This window comes from Calliphora vicina, chromosome 1, assembly GCF_958450345.1.
Source record: "Calliphora vicina chromosome 1, idCalVici1.1, whole genome shotgun sequence".
Classification (NCBI taxonomy): Eukaryota; Metazoa; Arthropoda; class Insecta; order Diptera; family Calliphoridae; genus Calliphora; species Calliphora vicina.
In genome coordinates, this window is record NC_088780.1 from 83,132,722 (window position 1) to 83,151,765 (window position 19,044).

Sequence of the window (19,044 nt, forward strand, 5' to 3'; positions counted from 1 at the left end):
TATGAGAGCTATCAACACCAAAAAAATTATAAAAATGCAAGCTGTTTCGCTTATCTTGATTTATACCCTAAATAATAAAAAAACAGATAAATTACGATATCTTAACTGAGATCAATACTCAGTAATACGAACTGTCCAATTAAAGTCGGCTTCGCAACTTTTAGCGATGTTTGATTTTTTTCCGACCAAAAAGTCGATTGTTCTTACAATCGTAGAACACTTGGCGATAGCATTGGTACTTTTTTTATTTACTAGTTTAGGAGTTTGAGCTGTCAAATTTATTAGTGTTAGTTGCTGACAGAACTGGGAGAATTTGACAGACCCAGTAAAATAAACAAAAACAAATTGCATGTGGTTTTTGTAAATATTATAGAATCGCTCTCACCTTCAATTGAATTCGTGGGCGCTTATTTGTTTGAATTTATTTCATTGTTTTTGTTAATGCTAAAGATACAGGAAATTTTAAAGAAACATTAAAAGGTAAAACTAATTGTTTGCCATGTTTGTCTAAAAATTAAGAAAAATTCCTATTACATTTTTTAGTTTATATCCAACAATGACGTCCATAAAAATAGATAGAGAATCTTTAAATAAACTAAATCACGAATCAATAGAAATTCGTCTACGTACATTAGAACAGCTTTCATCAAAATTACATCGAGCGCTGGCGCTTAATGGAACTATTGAATTCAAGCCTGGAGATTTATGTAAACAATTAATACGTTGGTTTGGTTTTCTGCCCATACAACAGCCTCTAAAAGTGTTAAATTTGTTACAGTCTATATTGGAATCTCCAAAATATGGATCCAAAGCTGTTGACAAATTGGGATCAGAACGATTGATTAAAGAATTAAGAAAAATCCAAACTTTATTCGACGACCATAGTTCAGAACATAAAGTTATTAGTAAAATGAAAGAACTTTTAAAAAATCAAAGACTACCAGAAGACAAGACTGAAATTAGGAAACATTCAGATGAATTGGAAGAATTAATTCAATCCGCTAGCAATATGAAAATCGGTGGCGAAATAGGAGAATATAACTTTAAAGATTATGAAATTCCATGGTCTCTTCCATCTCCTTCAGATTATACTTCAATGAAGTTTTTATCAGACATTTTAATAAATAAATTTGCTTCAACCACAGAAATTGAAAATGCTATACAGCACTTACAACTAATCATGTTCGATTATCCAGCGGAGTATTTGTTGCAGGCACCACATATATTTCAGAATCTTTTAAAAACTTATGATGAGCGCAACAATGAAATTCAACCTATTGTTGTCGACGTGGTGGCAAGAGCCTTGTTGCAATTTCTTATTATTTTAGAAAAGCGTTTAAAAATTTTAAGAAAATCGACGACATATCAAGAAAATAGGAGTGAACAAAAAACTAACCAAACACCTTGCCAACTCAAGTTTGAAAAAGCCTTAACTGCACTTTTCGATGCTAGCGTTTTTCATTTGGAATCGCATTCAGCTCAAGGCAATGTATCGCCATGTGTGTGGCAGATAATTTTTATGGTGTTACAGCTAATAGAAGAAGTCAATAGGGATGTGGAAATTTTATGCTTGTATAAAATAGCATCTATTGTAGCCAACCTAAGTATCAAGTTCGCGGAGACAGAACATTGTGCTCGCCTTCGTCTACACCAAATGTTATTAATATTTATATTACAAGATGTTGCACGGGTGATTACAGTTCGAAATCCACTGAAAGGAGTTGAGGTTTTTGAACCTATACTGCGAGATTATACTATGAAAAGCTTTTATAGTACCCGCCATGAAATTATAGAAGCACTTGTACTAAAAGCTGATAAGTCCCTAAATCAAAAGTATCAAATTCTGAAATTATACGAGGGGTCATTCGAGACATCTATAGAAATGTTAATAAATAGATCAAATATGTCTTGTAGTGAGCTGATTAAAGAAGGCAATTCTGTATGCACTGTTTTAGATATGTTGCAGAGTAAACAGTTAATTGATATACTATTCGGTGCAGTTGTCCAAGGTATTCCCCTTTATGCAACAAATGTTCAACTGAAAGCACAATCTATTGAACTATTATTGAAATTATTAAATCTTACTTTTATGCCATTAAAAATACACTTATATGAAAAACTCAGTGTAGCATTTAAAAGACACATTGGTTGCCTAATGACCGGTGAACGTTATGCTGTGGAGTGCTCGAACGCGGACCTTTTAAAGGCACATATAGTTGGTGTACCTTTAAGTACAGAACTTTTGTTGCAATTTGTTCACGATAGTTTTGAGAGTTCTTGTGATCAAATTCAAAGTAATTGCTGCAAAATCTTGGAACTTTTATTGCAATCACAAACTTTATTTGGTACAAATTGGTGGAGTCTGTTGCCCATCGTAGTGCCTTTACTGCCATTGCTTAACTGTTGTACTCTTTCTGAAAAGATGATGGACTTGCTTCTTAAACTTTACGATCCCGATTTAAGGCAGCTGCCTTATGTCAGCGTTTTGCAAGGCAATTTGGGATTTTTATTTCATTCGAACGCAGATAGACGTTCGGAAGCTCTAACTCGATTAATATATACACTAAACAGTTTAAAAGATGCTGAAAAGTATGAGCCAAATCTTATTGAAATTAGCGACACATTACCCAATGATATTTGCCTCCAAAATACAGCTCGGGAATATAGAAACATTTTTAGCGATCGTTTACCAGTAAGATGCGATGTCGTGGCATCTTTGAACAATTTACTGGATTTGTTGGATTCGCCAGATGTAGAACCGTTAATACGCAAAACTAGCTTAATGCAAATAAACGTTTTGTGTTGTAATTGGCGCATAACTGCCGAACTATGCAGTGTTGGCGCCTGCTACTTAATACTGAAGGCTATAGAGAATGCTTTGCAGAAGTCATCTGGATTAGATTATCCAGATGCTGCTGTTCCGGCCATCAGCATTTTAAATAAAATAATGCTGTACGATGCATCAGTTCGCTGTGAATTAGCCGAAACTCCAAATATTTATGTATTACTTGTGAGGGCCCTTATGATGTTCCATCACGACATTCAACTTCGTCAGGATGCAACAATGTGCTTATTTCAGTTGCTCTTTTCTGCACAGCTAATATCTACGGAGAATTGCATAGAAGGACCTTTCATATTGGGCAATATCCAAATACCACTGAATATAAACTTGCGTTCAGCTTTAACTAATAAAATTCAGCAGGAGCCAGAAAAATTGTCCTCAATGTTTGCTAGTGCACTGGAAGAAACTCAATATTGGCGAATGGTAGTAGCATCCACTTATTGCGGAGGTCTTGCTAATATTACACAAAAAACGTTACCTTTGCTAGCACAACTGGATGTTAGAAAGGATCTTAAATTAACCAGTCAAGATGTTCGTCTCATTCGTGCTACTCAACCTGGTGTGTCAATCAATCGTTTGCTCAACGCAGCTATCAATGCAACAGATCATAGATCACTAATCCAAGCTTTTCAACTTCTAAAACAACAATTGATAGTACCTACACTTAAGGATACTTTTTCTGTGAATGACGAGTTTTGCTTGCAACTGAACATTATGTTGAAGAGGTATTTACAAATGCCACCAGGCAATAACAACGATTTAGAATTATACGAAAATTTACTTGATGTTACAAACATAATTTTTGAAATTCCACTGCTGCTGGTGGTTTTAGAGATTTTTAAAATTCTGATTAAAGATCCCCGTCATGCTCTAGTTGCGATGATCACTCAACGTGAAGAAATTCCTTTACGAATTTTCCACAAAATTACAACGCTCCTAAAACACCTTGTAAATGAACATAAACACGTATGTGAAACGCATTTCAATGCATCCGAATGTAGCACTTTCTATAGCAATTTGTTTGATCTGTTTATTGAGCGTTGCTTGCAATTATTTGAAATACGCGATTTGCAGCGTGTCCGCTGTTTGCTGTCCCTTATTGTAGCTATGAGTTCATGTCAGCTGGATATGCCAGATCAGTTACTATTTTTCTACTGTCGTCGCTTTGCTCAACTGTCGTTGGCTTTGAAATCATTCACCCAAACTGGTGCTCAATGGCACCGAGATTGTTTTCTGGCCATTTTACAATTATGTAATCAAATGGAGAATCCCACAGAGAATTTTCGTCTGACTGCAGGCTTTGTAAAGTATTTAAGTGGTTTATGTGGACACAATGATGTTGAAGTGCGAACATTGGCATGGAGCATATTAAATGTTAGTGCAAAAACAAAAGCTCTTGAGATCTCAGGAACAGAACGAAAAAGTTCGGACATATCTGGTACTGATCTACTGGTAAGCGAACTCTCTTATTTGCCCGGCGGATTTATGGCCTGTTGCCTTAGCACATTGTTGGATGCGGAGGAAGCCATATGTGTTCGCCACATGGCTGGTCAATTAATGGCCACTTTGATTCGTTCTCAGGAGCAAGTGGAAGAAATCGAAAAACTGGTTGAACAACACAATTTTACACGTTCAGCCACAGAAGCACTCACTTTGACTGTTTGCATACTTGAGAAGGAATTGCCAATTGACTTGGATGCATCCACAACCAATGTGACTACATATGAGCTTATCAGCTGTTATTCACTAATATGTATTGAACTATCGCTTCGATCTCCTGACTTTCTCAAAGAACTGTGTACGAGATCACTTATGTTCAAATTATATGAAATACTTAAACTGCCTCCGCCAGTATCCAAACATATTGGGTATTTAAATATGATTGGCCACATATGCCAGTTATATACGATGTGTTACTCCAATAATTTTGTTTTCCTGCAACGTACCATTTGTCGTGATGCTGTATGGCTTAGTAGTTTTTGTCAAATATTGTTTGGAATTGTAGCGCCATCTGAAGAAATTTACAATATTATTAACATGCTGCAGTTGTTATTGGTGTTATGTAAAGATTCAACAGCATTGGAACTGCTTTCGATTAAGCTGCAGGACTATAGCGCTGATATTGTTAATCTATTTCAAGATGCTCTCATCGCTAAGAATCTCAATACACGTCTACAAGGTTGCTCACTATCTGTATTAAATATTCTCTTGATAAAATCTCAACCTGAAATCGATAAGGATCTAAGTATTCACATTCAAACTCTGTTCGAGAGTGAACGTGTTTTAATCAAATCAATAAGATGTAACGATGATTTTGAAAGTGATAATAAGGAAAATAATGAGAACATAGGAAAGGAAAAGATCAATAAAAAATTCAATGAGAATATTGTGAAGGATAATAAACTGAACATTGCTGCAAATAGCAATAATGGTAAGTAGTTTTTTTCTCACATAAAAGTAGATTGTGATAGTGCAGAATTTTGCACTACCACTATTGTTGTATAGTTGTGAGTGAATAAATATCAGCAAATCACTAACAATAGTGATTTAAACTGGTATGAATAAATCGCATTTCTTTCAAAAGTCAAAAACCAACATTTAAATTTTTTTTTAATATTGTTGATGGTCGAGTCGACACTTTTTAGTTTAGAAGTTATGCGCCAAATCTTATGTACATCGTATGGTTTAAAAGTTAGGTGCAGTTTTCATGTACACTTGTAAAATTTTTCATTTTTCGAAACGCCATATTTTTGGCCTGTCTTGAGCCCAAATATCTCGGATTTGATAAACACTTGCGTGTGGTAAATATCGCCAAAGCTTTTGGATTTTGTATTGGAAAAAACGTGTTTTATATACAGATTTTTTTTTCTTCAAACATTATATATCTGCAGATAGGTCTTGTCGAAAAAAGGCTTGGATATGTTTTATGGATCTTTAAAATTTCAGTAAATTTAAATCATTTTTTTTACTTTGAAGGTAATTTTTATTAATACAGGTTAAAAATGGCAGAAAAGATAGATGGAAGATAAATAGTATTTCAAATAAAAAACTTAACTTAAAATTTTTTAATATAGGTTTCTTTATTAGTACATAATTTTAAATTTTACAAACAACGTATATTTGGGAAATTCAAAGATAAAATAATATAAGAATAAATTATTTCCAAAAAAATTGCAAAACAGTTCAGCAAGTTCCAAATACATAGCTCATTTAGAATTATGTATCTCGAAAGGACTTATAAATGAAACCTGTTCATAGTATGGTTTCGCTCCCCAGTCTGTTAAATGAAACAAACCGTGCCAAACATCCCTAATTTTCGTCCTGTCCGCAAATCACACGCTGAAAAAATTATTACTTCCACAAAAACATTAAAATGTTGGTAACTAAAAAATATATTTTTTTTAGTGTTATATTTGCCAAATTTGATTATTATTTATCAATTTAGTCATTTTAATGATAACATTCTAATCTTAACTCCAGGTTTAAAATAATCTACACTCTGGAGTAGAAATTTTATTTGTTCTCTTTAGAAATGCATTAAATGTTGAAAACCACCAAAATCGTCTGGGCGAGACAGTTGGATGCTTGAACAGATGGTCTTGGTTTTCTTAATATATTAATTAGAATTGGCGGTCAAATTCAATTCAAAAAAGGTCAAACCAATGTGGTTCGTTAACTTCTGCAATACTTAAATTTTTTTTTATATTTTAATCTATTGTAATTAAATTTTAGAATAATACAATTCTAATTTAATTTCATATATGTAAATATTTTTATTTAATTTATTTAGAAATTGAAAAATCCTCGATTTCGGAGCATTTGTGTATATCATTAATACGACTTTTTACACACCTTTATCCGACTAAAGTGTGTAAATTTTCCACGCCTCCTAATGCAAACCAGCAACATGTTATCGAAACATTAGCCCTACTTTTAAAGCAATCCCCGGTTGCGCAGGAAACAGCACAAAATCTCAAATTGCAGGTTAAAGTTGTAAAGATTTTCAAAAATTTTCTAGATGAATTTGCGACAACGTCTTGCACGACATATGTAAAACGGAACGGGGAGAAAAAGAAGATGGCGGTTATAAAAAATATTCAACTCTTGCTAAAACTATTGATCAGTTGGTACTCGTCGGCAACAATGATGATTACGGATAATGTTTTAGCAGTGGATTATAGTAAAATTCTAATTCAAATATGGCCTTGGTTGGCCCATTCGAACGATTTGAAATTAACAGTTTTGCAAGTCTGTGCATTTTTGAGTGAGCGCTCGCTTGTTGTTTGTAAACAGTTTTCTTCTCTCAATAATGTTTCGTTTCCACATTCCGTTCTTCAGTTGGTTGCAAAAATGATGACTGCCGATACATTAAAAATCAAAGCGAACAGCACCGACTGCAGTCAACTTATTTCCGCTGGCCTACGGGTTTTGATTAACTGTTGTTCATGTATAGAAGGAAGAACTGCTCTTAATAAGATCCACGCATTGGATATATTTGACAGTCTTCACCCATTCAATCCTAAGGCCACACAATTAAAATTGGATATTGTAATCGCATGGCTTGAATTTTGGGAATTGTTTTCTCGTTATGATGAAGGAGCATCATCGCATCATTTAAACGCTTTGTGTTCCGTTGTAAATAAGTCGACACCAAGCTGTGCTCGACGTATAATATCATTGCGCATTTTACGTAATATGGCTTTTTTAAATAGCAATCGGTCCACGCTTATAACATCAACCGATTTTATTTTTACCGTTAATGAGATTGTGTCACAACCAATTAAAAGTTCCGTCGAAGAACAGTTTATTGTGTGTGTGGCTCTATGGAAACTAATTTCAGGAGGCATAAAGTTTGTCGCTATGATTCGTGGTACTAAATTAGCAAAGCATCTGAGGTTGCTGAAGGAAAATCTCACATGCACAGAAGACGAAAATGATGAGACCATAGAATATTCCAATGATTTATTAAATGTTCTGAATGTTATGTTTAAGATATTTAATAATTAAAATGTATGTCATTGAAATATACTACTATTTTGTTGTTATTACAGTTATAAATATGTAAGTTGATATATGAAATTAAACAATGAACAATGAAAATAACATATTTTTAATTTTACTAAGATTGTTTATCTGAAATATGTAAATTCCATGTAGTATTTTTTATAATTTCGCGTATTTGGAGTGAAAAAAAAATAAAATTGCGAATTTTGACCGTCCCCCCCTCTAGAATTGTTCTATGTATTGTAGAAACACATTGTGTAAAATATTAGGATGATAGGATAACGTTAACTGGTGGCGCAACGACGCTGAAGTTTTGAGGTGCATTTACAAGGGGAAAATATGCAATTTTTTCAGTTTTTGTAAAAATGTTGCCATTAAATAATGACTTTTACCATTTAATTTAAAAGAATCGAAATGTACACGTAATTGTCGTTATAATAAGATATAAAAGACAAAAATTGGTGAAAAAATGTTAAAGTTATTAAAAAATCGCCAGGCCATTAACGTGTCTCAGGCCACTAGAACAAGAAATTTATGAACAAAATTAACATATTTTGAGAAATATTAAAATAAAAGCTTATTTTTACTTAAAATATATCCATATTTACTTGTATATGAGTTTTTGTCCTCGTAGGATACCGTTAACCTATTCGCAGGTATGACCAAAAAAATTAAATTTTTTTAACGGTAGTTTCAAAACTCCAATTTCAATTTTTTAAAAATTTTGTTAAACAAATTTCAGAATTTTTTGATCATCACATGGGGATTTATTGACGACATAATAGGGAATAAAAATGTGAAAAAAGTATGTCAATACCTCCTATAGTTTTTCCGTACCTGCGATATAAATTTTGCGATTTTCGAGAAAAACTAATTTTTTGGCCATATTTTGGGGAATGACCAGAATTTACTTACTGTAATGATTTTTAAGTAAAAGCTATTCAGAATAATATAGTCCAGGTAATTTTAAATATAGTCTGAAAGTTTTACTAAAATCGGAAAACTTTAACCCTTAAATCGTGAAGGTCGAAGGTCAATTTTTTCAATATTTGGAATTTCTCATGGAAAGATAGCGAAATATTATATATTTTTGGGCCGATTTTGATGAAACTTAAGAAAAATATAAAATGAAGTCTAGTATTTACAATAACAGTACAAAAATGGAAATTAACCCTTAAGAGTACTTGTACTTGTAAAAAAGTACCAAAAAGCACCCACTTGTAGTTGCTCACCCACTCGGGTCCGTATAACCTTTATTTAATGTTTCTAGGTTCATTGGTGAAGAAATTACAAAAAGTACCATTTCAATAAAGAATAAGTACCAAAAAGTCTCCCCCTAGACTTCTCACTCACATAGGACCATATATGTTTAATTTCGTGTTTCTAAGTCCATTGTTATAGAAAATTCAAAAAAGTACCATTAGAATATAGAAAAAGTACCAAAAAGCAGCCACTTGCGGATTCCCACTCACTCTGGTCCATATAACCTTTATTTCATATTTCAAGGTTCATTGGTGAAGAAATTACAAAAAGTACCATTCGAATAAAGAAAAAGTACCAAAAAGTCTCTCCTAGAATTCTAACTCACTTAGGACCATGTAGTATGCTTAATTTCATGTTTTTAAGTCCATTGCTATAGAAAATTAAAAAAAAGTACCATTAGAATAAACAAAAGGTACCATGAGGTATCCGCTTGAATTTTCAATCACTTAGGACCATATACGCTTAATTTCATATTTCTAGGTCCATTATATTATAGAAAATTCAAAAAGTACCATTAGAATATAGAAAAAGTACTAAAAAGTATAAACTTGTGGTTTTCCAGTCACTCGGGTTCATATAAGCTTTATTTCATGATTCTAGGTTCATTGGTGAAGAAATTACAAAAAGTAACATTCGAATAAAGAAAAAGTACCAAAAAGTGGCCCCCTAGAATTCTAACTCACTTAGGACCATGTATGCTTAATTTCATGTTTTTAAGTCCATTGCTATAGAAAATTAAAAAAAGTATCATTAGAATAAACAAAAAGTACCATGAAGTATCCGCTTGAATTTTCAATCACTTAGGACCATATACGCTTAATTTCATATTTCTAGGTCCATTATATTATAGAAAATTCAAAAAGTACCATTAGAATATAGAAAAAGTACCAAAAAGCACCCACTTGTAGTTTCCCACTCACTCGGTTCCATATAAGCTTTATTTCATGTTTCTAGGTTCATTGGTGAAGAAATTACAAAAAGTACCAATCGAATAAAGAAAAAGGACCACAAAGTCTCCCCATAGAATTCTCACTTACCTAGGACCATATATGCTTAATTTCATGTTTCTAAGTTCATTGTTATAGAAAATTCAAAAAAGTACTATTAGAATAAACAAAAAGTACCAAAAAGTCTCCCCCTAGAATTCTCACTCACTTAGGACCATATATGCTTAACTTCATATTTCTATGTCCATTATTACAGAAAATTCAAAAAGTACCATTCGAATATAGAAAAAGTACCAAAAAGCAGTCACTTGTAGATTCCCACTCACTCCGGTCTTAATTTCATGTTTTTAGGTTCATTGGTGAAGAAATTACAAAAAGTACCATTCGAATAAAGAAAAAGTTCCAAAAAGTCTCCCCCTAGAATTCTCACTCACTTAGGACCATATATGCTTAACTTCATGTCTCTAAATCCATTGTTAAAGAAAATTCAAAAAAGTACCATTAGAATATAGAAAAAGTACCAAAAAACCCACACTTGTGGTTTCCCACTCACTCGGTTCCATATAAGCTTTATTTCATGTTTCTAGGTTCATTGGTGAAGAAATTACAAAAAGTACCAATCGAATAAAGAAAAAGTACCAAAAAGTCTCCCCCTAGAATTATCACTTACTTAGGACCATATATGCTTAATTTCATGTTTCTAAGTCCATAGTTATAGAAAATTTAAAAAGTACCATTAGAATAAAGAAAAAGTACCAAAAAGTCTCCCCCTAGAATTCTCACTCACTTATGACTATATATGCTTAATTTCATGTTTCTAAGTCCATAGTTATAGAAAATTCAAAAAAGTACCATTAGAATATAGAAAAAGTACCAAAAAACCCACACTTTTGGTTTCCCACTCACTCGGTTTATACAGTGGTGGCCAGGAATTTAAGACAAAAATTGTTTGCTAAATTCCACGTGATTGTCAATTATTTTTTCAAATATTTTCACAAATATGTATGCATGAGGACTGTTTTAACACACAAGTGTGTTTTATTCGACTGTGTCAATTCATACATATTCACCACGAACACATAAAATTTTTCTACAACTTGACCAAATTTTTTTTTTTTAAATAAACATATTTTCTGACATTTATATCATTATATTTTTATTATTATAAAATATTCGGACCAAATTTCGTATTATTAGTTCCATTAGTTTCGGTCATATCATGTTATTAACAGCGGATGTTCGCTGAGGTGGGTCAACGTATTTCCACATATCTTTGTTCATATATGTTTTACCGATTTTTCCAAACATTTTTCAGAAACTAGAAACATTAATAATAAATTTATATCCTTAGAGGTCCTTTTATTTTGGCTCTATCGCACTTAAAATTCAGTTGATGAAAAAAATGCATGTATTTGTCGTAAATTGGTGGCCACCACTGTATATAAGCTTTATTTCATGTTTCTAGGTTCATTGGTGAAGAAATTACAAAAAGTACCATTCCAATAAAGAAAAAGTACCAAAAAGTCTCCCCCTAGAATTCTCACTCACTTAGGACCATATATGTTTAATTTCATGTTTCTAAGTCCATTATTATAGAAATTTCAAAAAAGTACCATTAGATGAACAAAAAAGTACCTATAGTACAGTTCACACATTTTGGTACCTAAATATTATCCCCTATTCCTAACACTAACTTCACTCAAATACATATCAGCTAACTTTAATCTCGATAACTGAAATTATTTAAAATGTTAAAAAAGTACCATTAGGAGAAAAGTACCAATTTCCCTTTTCTTACTTGAACACCCCTCAAGTTTGAAATTTAAAAATATTCCATTTTGCCAAAATTGTTTATGCTACAGGCATGTATCAAAATATTAAAATCTGTGTTAATGTGCCCAAGAATAAATATGTTTTAAAAAAAGTACCAAACTGTTTACCCGGATTTGGCCCAATATACACCTTGGTACTCGAGTTCCAAATAACACCCTGTTAGTTAATTTTTGTATGAATCCAGGAACCAACGTTAAAAAAAATTATCAAAATTGGCTTAATAATTTCAAATATAATGTATTTTCCCGATTTTATCCCCTTTATGGTACCTTTTTTATCCCCATTGAGGTGGTACAATTTCATAGAAATAAATTTCTGTAACGTTGTGGGAGCTCATAATAAAATATTCGTATGTCTATGTCAAATTATAGAAAAACATATTTTATGAAAAAGTACCAAAAATTAACACAATTTTTATCCCTTAAAGGTTCGAATTTCCAAAAAGTACCAAACTTATATTTTTTATTTTTTGTTAATTAAAGAATACGATTTAAAATTTGTTTCTATGTTTATTGGTTTAAAAGATACATAGGGTGCAAAAAAAGTACCAAAATACAGTTTTTACCCGTTTTCTCCCCTAAAAGTTTCGAATTTCCAAAAAGTACGAAACACCTGTCAGCTTATTTTTTAAATGGAGTAACATGCTATTTTAAGTTTTTTTATATCTTTATTAGTTTTGAAGATATAATGTTACCGAATTTACCCGTTTTTACCCCCTAAACGTTCGAATTTCCAAAAATCCCTTCTTATCGGATCGTTTTGGGGAGGGAGGAACCCACAGTTAAAATTTCGTGATTCTAGCTTCAGCCGTTTGGGCTGTGCGATGATGAATCAGTCAGTCAGTCAGTCAGTAACGTTACTCTTTTATATATATAGATTTCGCTATCTTTCCATGAGAAATTCCAAATATTGAAAAAATTGACCTTTGACCTTCACGATTTAAGGGTTAAGGTTTTCCGATTTTAGTAAAACTTTCAGACTATATTTAAAATTACCTGGACTATATTATTCTGAATAGCTTTTACTTAAAAATCATTACAGTAAGTAAATTCTGGTCATTCCCCAAAATATGGCCAAAAAATTAGTTTTTCTCGAAAATCGCAAAATTTATATCGCAGGTACGGAAAAACTATAGGAGGTATTGACATACTTTTTTCACATTTTTATTCCCTATTATGTCGTCAATAAATCCCCATGCGATGATCAAAAAATTCTGAAATTTGTTTAAAAAAATTTTTAAAAAATTGAAATTGGAGTTTTGAAACTGCCGTTAAAAAAATTTAATTTTTTTGGTCATACCTGCGAATAGGTTAACGGTATCCTACGAGGACAAAAACTCATATACAAGTAAATATGGATATATTTTAAGTAAAAATAAGCTTTTATTTTAATATTTCTCAAAATATGTTAATTTTGTTCATAAATTTCTTGTTCTAGTGGCCTGAGACACGTTAATGGCCTGGCGATTTTTTAATAACTTTAACATTTTTTCACCAATTTTTGTCTTTTATATTTTATTATAACGACAATTACGTACACATTTCGATTATTTTAAATTAAATTGTAAAAGTCATTATTTAATGGCAAAATTTTTACAAAAACTGAAAAAATTGCATATTTTCCCCTTGTAAATGCACCTCAAAACTTCAGCGTCGTTGCGCCACCAGTTAACGTTATCCTATCATCCTAATATTTTACACAACGTGTTTCTACAATACATAGAACAATTCTAGAGGGGGGGACGGCCTGTACCTAGAAAGTTTTTTTCGTCCATACAATCTTGGAGCACTCTAATGTACATATATACATATAATATATTAACAAAAACTTAAACTAAATAGGAATACCTGAAATTTATACATACTTATTAGGTCTCTAAAACGAATGAATGAATTGAAGATATTAGGATAGCAAATAACATGGCAAAAAAGTAGTAAAACTACTATGAAACAAAAGCCCTAATAAAAAAAGCAATATCGAATTATAAAAGGAAAATGGAAAAACAATCTAGGATCGTTTTACCAGATTTCTTTGTTATCACATTCAAGATTTCAAGTCAATATAATAGATTTTTTAAATCACTAGGACCCCGTTTCCTGGCTGCTGGCGATTATAATGCAAACCACACATTCTGGGGATCACGACTGATTACCCCTAAAGGTCGTGTTTTGTTCGACTCAATTTCTAAAATGGGTTTGCATGTGCTTTCGAGCGGCCAACCTACTTACTGGCCTACTGACCCACGAAAAATACCGGATGTTATTGATTTTAGCGTGATGAAAAATATCCCTAGAGAAATGATTCAAATTTATCCGACAGGCTAAACTTAGTTATTGTGGATTCGTGTTCACACATATCATCAGCGCAAACATTCTTATCAACGCAAACATTCTTATCATACTATTAGTTCTGCTAGTTGCGAAAGTTTCTCAGCTATGCGTAGAATAAAACAATGGCTACGTAGTGCAATGCTTCAGGAATTCAATTCTTTATTTATAAAATTATTTTTTTTGGCTCAAAAGAAAGCTTAGGTCTATTCCTTTAAGAGCTTTTTGGTCTCGTAGTGGGATGCGAGTGGGATAGTATCAAAATAAATGTTCTAACACAAAAATTGTATGTCTTGACTTACAAAATATTTATTTTGATAGATATTCCACTCGCATCCCACTACGAGACCAAAAAGCTCTTAAAGGAATAGACCTAAGCTTTCTTTTGAGCAAACAAAAATTAAAAAAAAGGCCCCTTTTGAAAAAAAAGTTCGATTTTCCCAAAAAATAAATCAAAAATTGTATATCTTGAGTTACAAAACATTTATTTTGCTATATATCCCACTCGCATCCCACTAAGCGACCAAATAGATCTTAAAGGACTAGACCCAAGCTTTCTTTTGAGCAAAAAAAAATTGAGTGCCTTAAAGTGCAATGCTTCAGGAATTCAATTCTTTATTTATAAAATTATTTTTTTTGGCTCAAAAGAAAGCTTAGGTCTATTCCTTTAAGAGCTTTTTGGTCTCGTAGTGGGATGCGAGTGGGATAGTATCAAAATAAATGTTCTAACACAAAAATTGTATGTCTTGACTTACAAAATATTTATTTTGATAGATATTCCACTCGCATCCCACTACGAGACCAAAAAGCTCTTAAAGGAATAGACCTAAGCTTTCTTTTGAGCAAACAAAAATTAAAAAAAAGGCCCCTTTTGAAAAAAAAGTTCGATTTTCCCAAAAAATAAATCAAAAATTGTATATCTTGAGTTACAAAACATTTATTTTGCTATATATCCCACTCGCATCCCACTAAGCGACCAAATAGATCTTAAAGGACTAGACCCAAGCTTTCTTTTGAGCAAAAAAAAATTGAGTGCCTTAAAGTGTGTTGTGTTTTTCAAGTAAATTCGTGTACATTATAAATTGTGTCTGTATTTCTGCGACTTAATAAACGTGTATAAAAAAACATTGAGTGACTATTTAATTCTGTTTTTCAGTTTTTGTAAAAATTTTGCCAATAAAAAATTACTTTTGCAATTAATTTAAAATATTCGATATGTGTACGTAATTGTCGTTCTAATGAGATATAAAAGACAAAAATTGGTTAAAAAATGTTATTAAAAATTCGCAGGACATTAATGTGTCTCAGGCCACTAGAACAAAAAATGTAGGAACAAAATATATTTTGAGAAATATTAAAATAAAAGCTTATTTTTACTTAAAATATATCCATATTTACTTGTATATGAGTTTTTGTCTTAGTAGGAAACCGTTAACCTATTCGCACGTATGACCAAAAAAATTATTTTTTTAACGGCAGTTTCAAAACTCCATTTTAAATTTTTTAAAAATTTTGTTAAACAAAATTTAGAATTTTTTGATCATCACATGGGGATTTATTGACAATAAAAATGTGAAAAAGTATGTCAATACCTCCTATAGTTTTTCCTTACCTGAGATATAAATTTTGCGGTTTTCGAGAAAAACAAATTTTTTGGCCATATTTTGGTGAATGAGTCCAATTTCCTTACTCTTATTAAATTTAAGTATAATCTGTTTAGAATATTATAGTCCAGGTAATTTTAAATATAGTATGAAAGTTTTCCTAAAATTGGAAAACTTAAACCCCTAAATCGTGAAGGTCAAAGGTTAAATTTTTCAATATTTGGAACTTCTAATGGAAAGATAGCGTAATGTTATATATTTTTGGGCCGATTTTGATGAAACTTAAGAAAAATGTAACTTGGGGTCAAAATTACTGTGTTTTTCGTGATTTTAAAACTTTAGGGTCATTTGGACCCCAAGTGCTATTAAAGGTTAATTTCCATTTTTGTGCTGTTATTGTAAAATTTTGGAATTATAAGTAATTTATTCTGAAAAAGTTTTTTATAATCATTGTAATTCTTAAAAAGTTTTATCTAAAAAGGTTTATAATATAAATCAGCAGTTTAGGTATCAACTCAGACCAAATGTTTGATATAATGTGTATGCAATGAATATCCAAAACATGAGATTTATTAATTTTAGTTCCAAATTTTAAAAACCGAGTGATATAAACCGGATAAAACATTTAACCAAAAATCAACATTTTAAATTAACCGTCAATGTTTTCAACTTCAATTCCTAGAAATAATTTCAGAGTTCCAAGATTACAAATTTTAAATTTCTTTAATTAAATTTTCTATAATCGATTCATTTTTCGTAATAATTAGGATGTCATCAACATAAACTAGTAAATACATAATATTATCGTTATTTCCTTTTGTATATAAATAGCAGTCAGTATTTCCCCATTTTGAATTTTGCATTTTTAAAGCTAGATTTGATGAACTTGATTCTTGATCACTTAATTGTTTTCGCGTGTATTCTTGAATAAGTTTCTCCTTGGCAATATCTAAAGTCAATTATTCATCAGATCGTACTTCCAAAGCTGTAATTATTCCATTGTATTCATCTGGCAAACTTCCCAATAAAAATACCACTTGAAGATGATTTGTTAAATTTTCTCCCAATCCGTTTAATCTGTTTCCGAAATATGTGCTTCCATATCCTGGCCATTTCTTAATTGCATTCGGCACAATATCTTTAAAAGCATAACTTTGTTTGATAAAGTAAATTTCTCATGCACTTTTCGTAATGACTCCCAGTAATCATGTGCAGTATTTAGGTTTCGTAAAAGCACCAACTGCGAATCTTCAACTAAAAGACCAATTTTTACCATCTTTTTGTGGCCAAAATGAATTTGAAACTATTTCCCATTAATTTTGAAATGAATGGGAAATCATCCGGAATCTTCGCCTCATTTCTTTAAATTTATTTAAATAAAAACTGTTAAATAAATACATTTTTATTATTATGAACGTTACTAACATCTGCACAAACGTATAATACAAATAGTAGTGTTTTTGATATTATCACTTTGAAAAAAAATTAAGATATTTTCACCAAACCGCTGTATATCATGTAAATACCAAATGTGTATAAGAAACAAAACTAATGATTACCTAAAAATTAATTTATAAAAAAAAAATGTATGATGTAAAAGTTCGGGGTATTATCTAAATATTTAATTATGTTTTTAAATAATTTTTCATTATACCCTACACCACCATAGTGGGGAGCGTATTATGCGTTTGTGCAGATGTTTGTAACGCCCAAAAATATTAGTCTAACACCCACCTTAAAGTATACCGATCGACCTACACAAATTTCGCTCCAAATAAGATTTATATATACAGAAATCATGTCACCAAATTTTATGATGATCGGTGCATAATTAGTGATAGCTCCCATATAAGGCCCGCTTCCGAAAATCACTTTAACGAGCATAAATCTCTTAAAAATGTTGGTATAAACATAAAATTCAACATGAATAACTTTCATATAGACATAAATAACATGACCTAATTTTATGACGATCGGTCAATAGTAGGGTATTCGAATTATTCGATTTTTCTCTTGTTTGAATAAAACGAATAATTCGAATAAGAGATTTTAACTTGTTCGAATAATTTGATCACACGTTTAAAATTAATCGAATTATTCGAATAATTTAAATTTTTTTTAAAAGTAAAGAATGAAGTTTTGATGTCCGTTTTTTAATATTTTATTGTTAAGGAATAACAAAAAATAACGTTACAGTTAACAATTCAAATATTGATAATGTTAAAAAACATTCGAAAACAAAGTCCATTTTCAACAGAAATATTCTGATCAGATTAACTCCCAAACAATCTACAAAACAATTGACTAGCAAACCCTTTAGCTTCCGTTTTGGAGCTATGCTTTAAAAAATTTGAGCTAGTTGGACATGATCCTGAATTCAAATCCAATATAAACGTATTAAGAACTTTTTCATGTCGTTCATTAATTCGGGTTTAAATTGAGTAACTAATTCTTTAGTAAATTAATTATTTACTATTTCAAAATGATTTATCACAATTGTCTTTGCTTAATAAAGTGGTCTTGGGGAATTACACAATAAGTAAATGAACAAAAATATTTTTCTTTTAAAATATCAATAATTTATATTCGTGAGTGATTTTCGAAATTGGCCTTATATGGGAGCTACGATACCTTGATATAAAGGTATATTATCACTATATTATCATGAACATGGTCTCAAATAATTTCTTGTTAATATTTTGAGTTAATACCCTCTTGTTGATGAAGTGCGATATGTTGATTGTTTCTACTACGAATGTTTTAATTTTATGTACGTATTTGAATATAAATATGTATGTATAAATAATTTCATAGTTAATTACATAATCTTTTATTTTAAAACAGTTCTTATTTAAAGCTGCATTACTTGCATTTATATTAATTAATTAACCAACTAGTTACTTCATATATTTGTTACATATGGTGTGTATTTTTATTTGTTTGGCTTTCAAAAGTGTGCTGCTCTTGTATATGATTTTCCGCATAGATTTGGTACGTGATTAATGTGGGAATTTTGAGTTGCATTTGCCCACGAAACGAATTTCGTTTAATTGATAAAAGATTCTTTGATAAGAATATATTTTAATATATAAACAAATGATGTTTATTGTATAGCTTCAAATTATAATAACGTTCACACACTTAGTAACTTAACGGAATTATGAAGTGTTTTACATTTCCACTCAACGTATTGATCTTATTTATTATATCGGGAGCAAAATTAA

At 31.1% G+C, this 19,044-nt stretch overlaps 1 protein-coding gene across 1 annotated transcript; it reads left to right on the forward strand.

Moving 5' to 3' along the window:
• The first annotated feature begins 556 nt into the window (after positions 1-556).
• On the forward strand, positions 557-7,870 carry ana3 (anastral spindle 3). The gene is made up of 2 exons (XM_065515039.1): positions 557-5,264; positions 6,633-7,870. Exons 1-2 carry the CDS (start codon positions 557-559, stop codon positions 7,847-7,849), a joined length of 5,925 nt encoding a protein of 1,974 aa, XP_065371111.1. The 3' UTR covers positions 7,850-7,870.
• The last annotated feature ends 11,174 nt before the right edge of the window (positions 7,871-19,044 follow it).

Coding starts and splice junctions, on each gene's coding strand:
- ana3 (XM_065515039.1), top strand. CDS start 557: ATGACGTCCATAAAAATAGATAGAGAATCTTTAAATAAACTAAATCAC. Junction 5,265..6,632: donor ACTGAACATTGCTGCAAATA/GCAATAATGGTA, acceptor TAATTTATTTAG/AAATTGAAAAATCCTCGATT.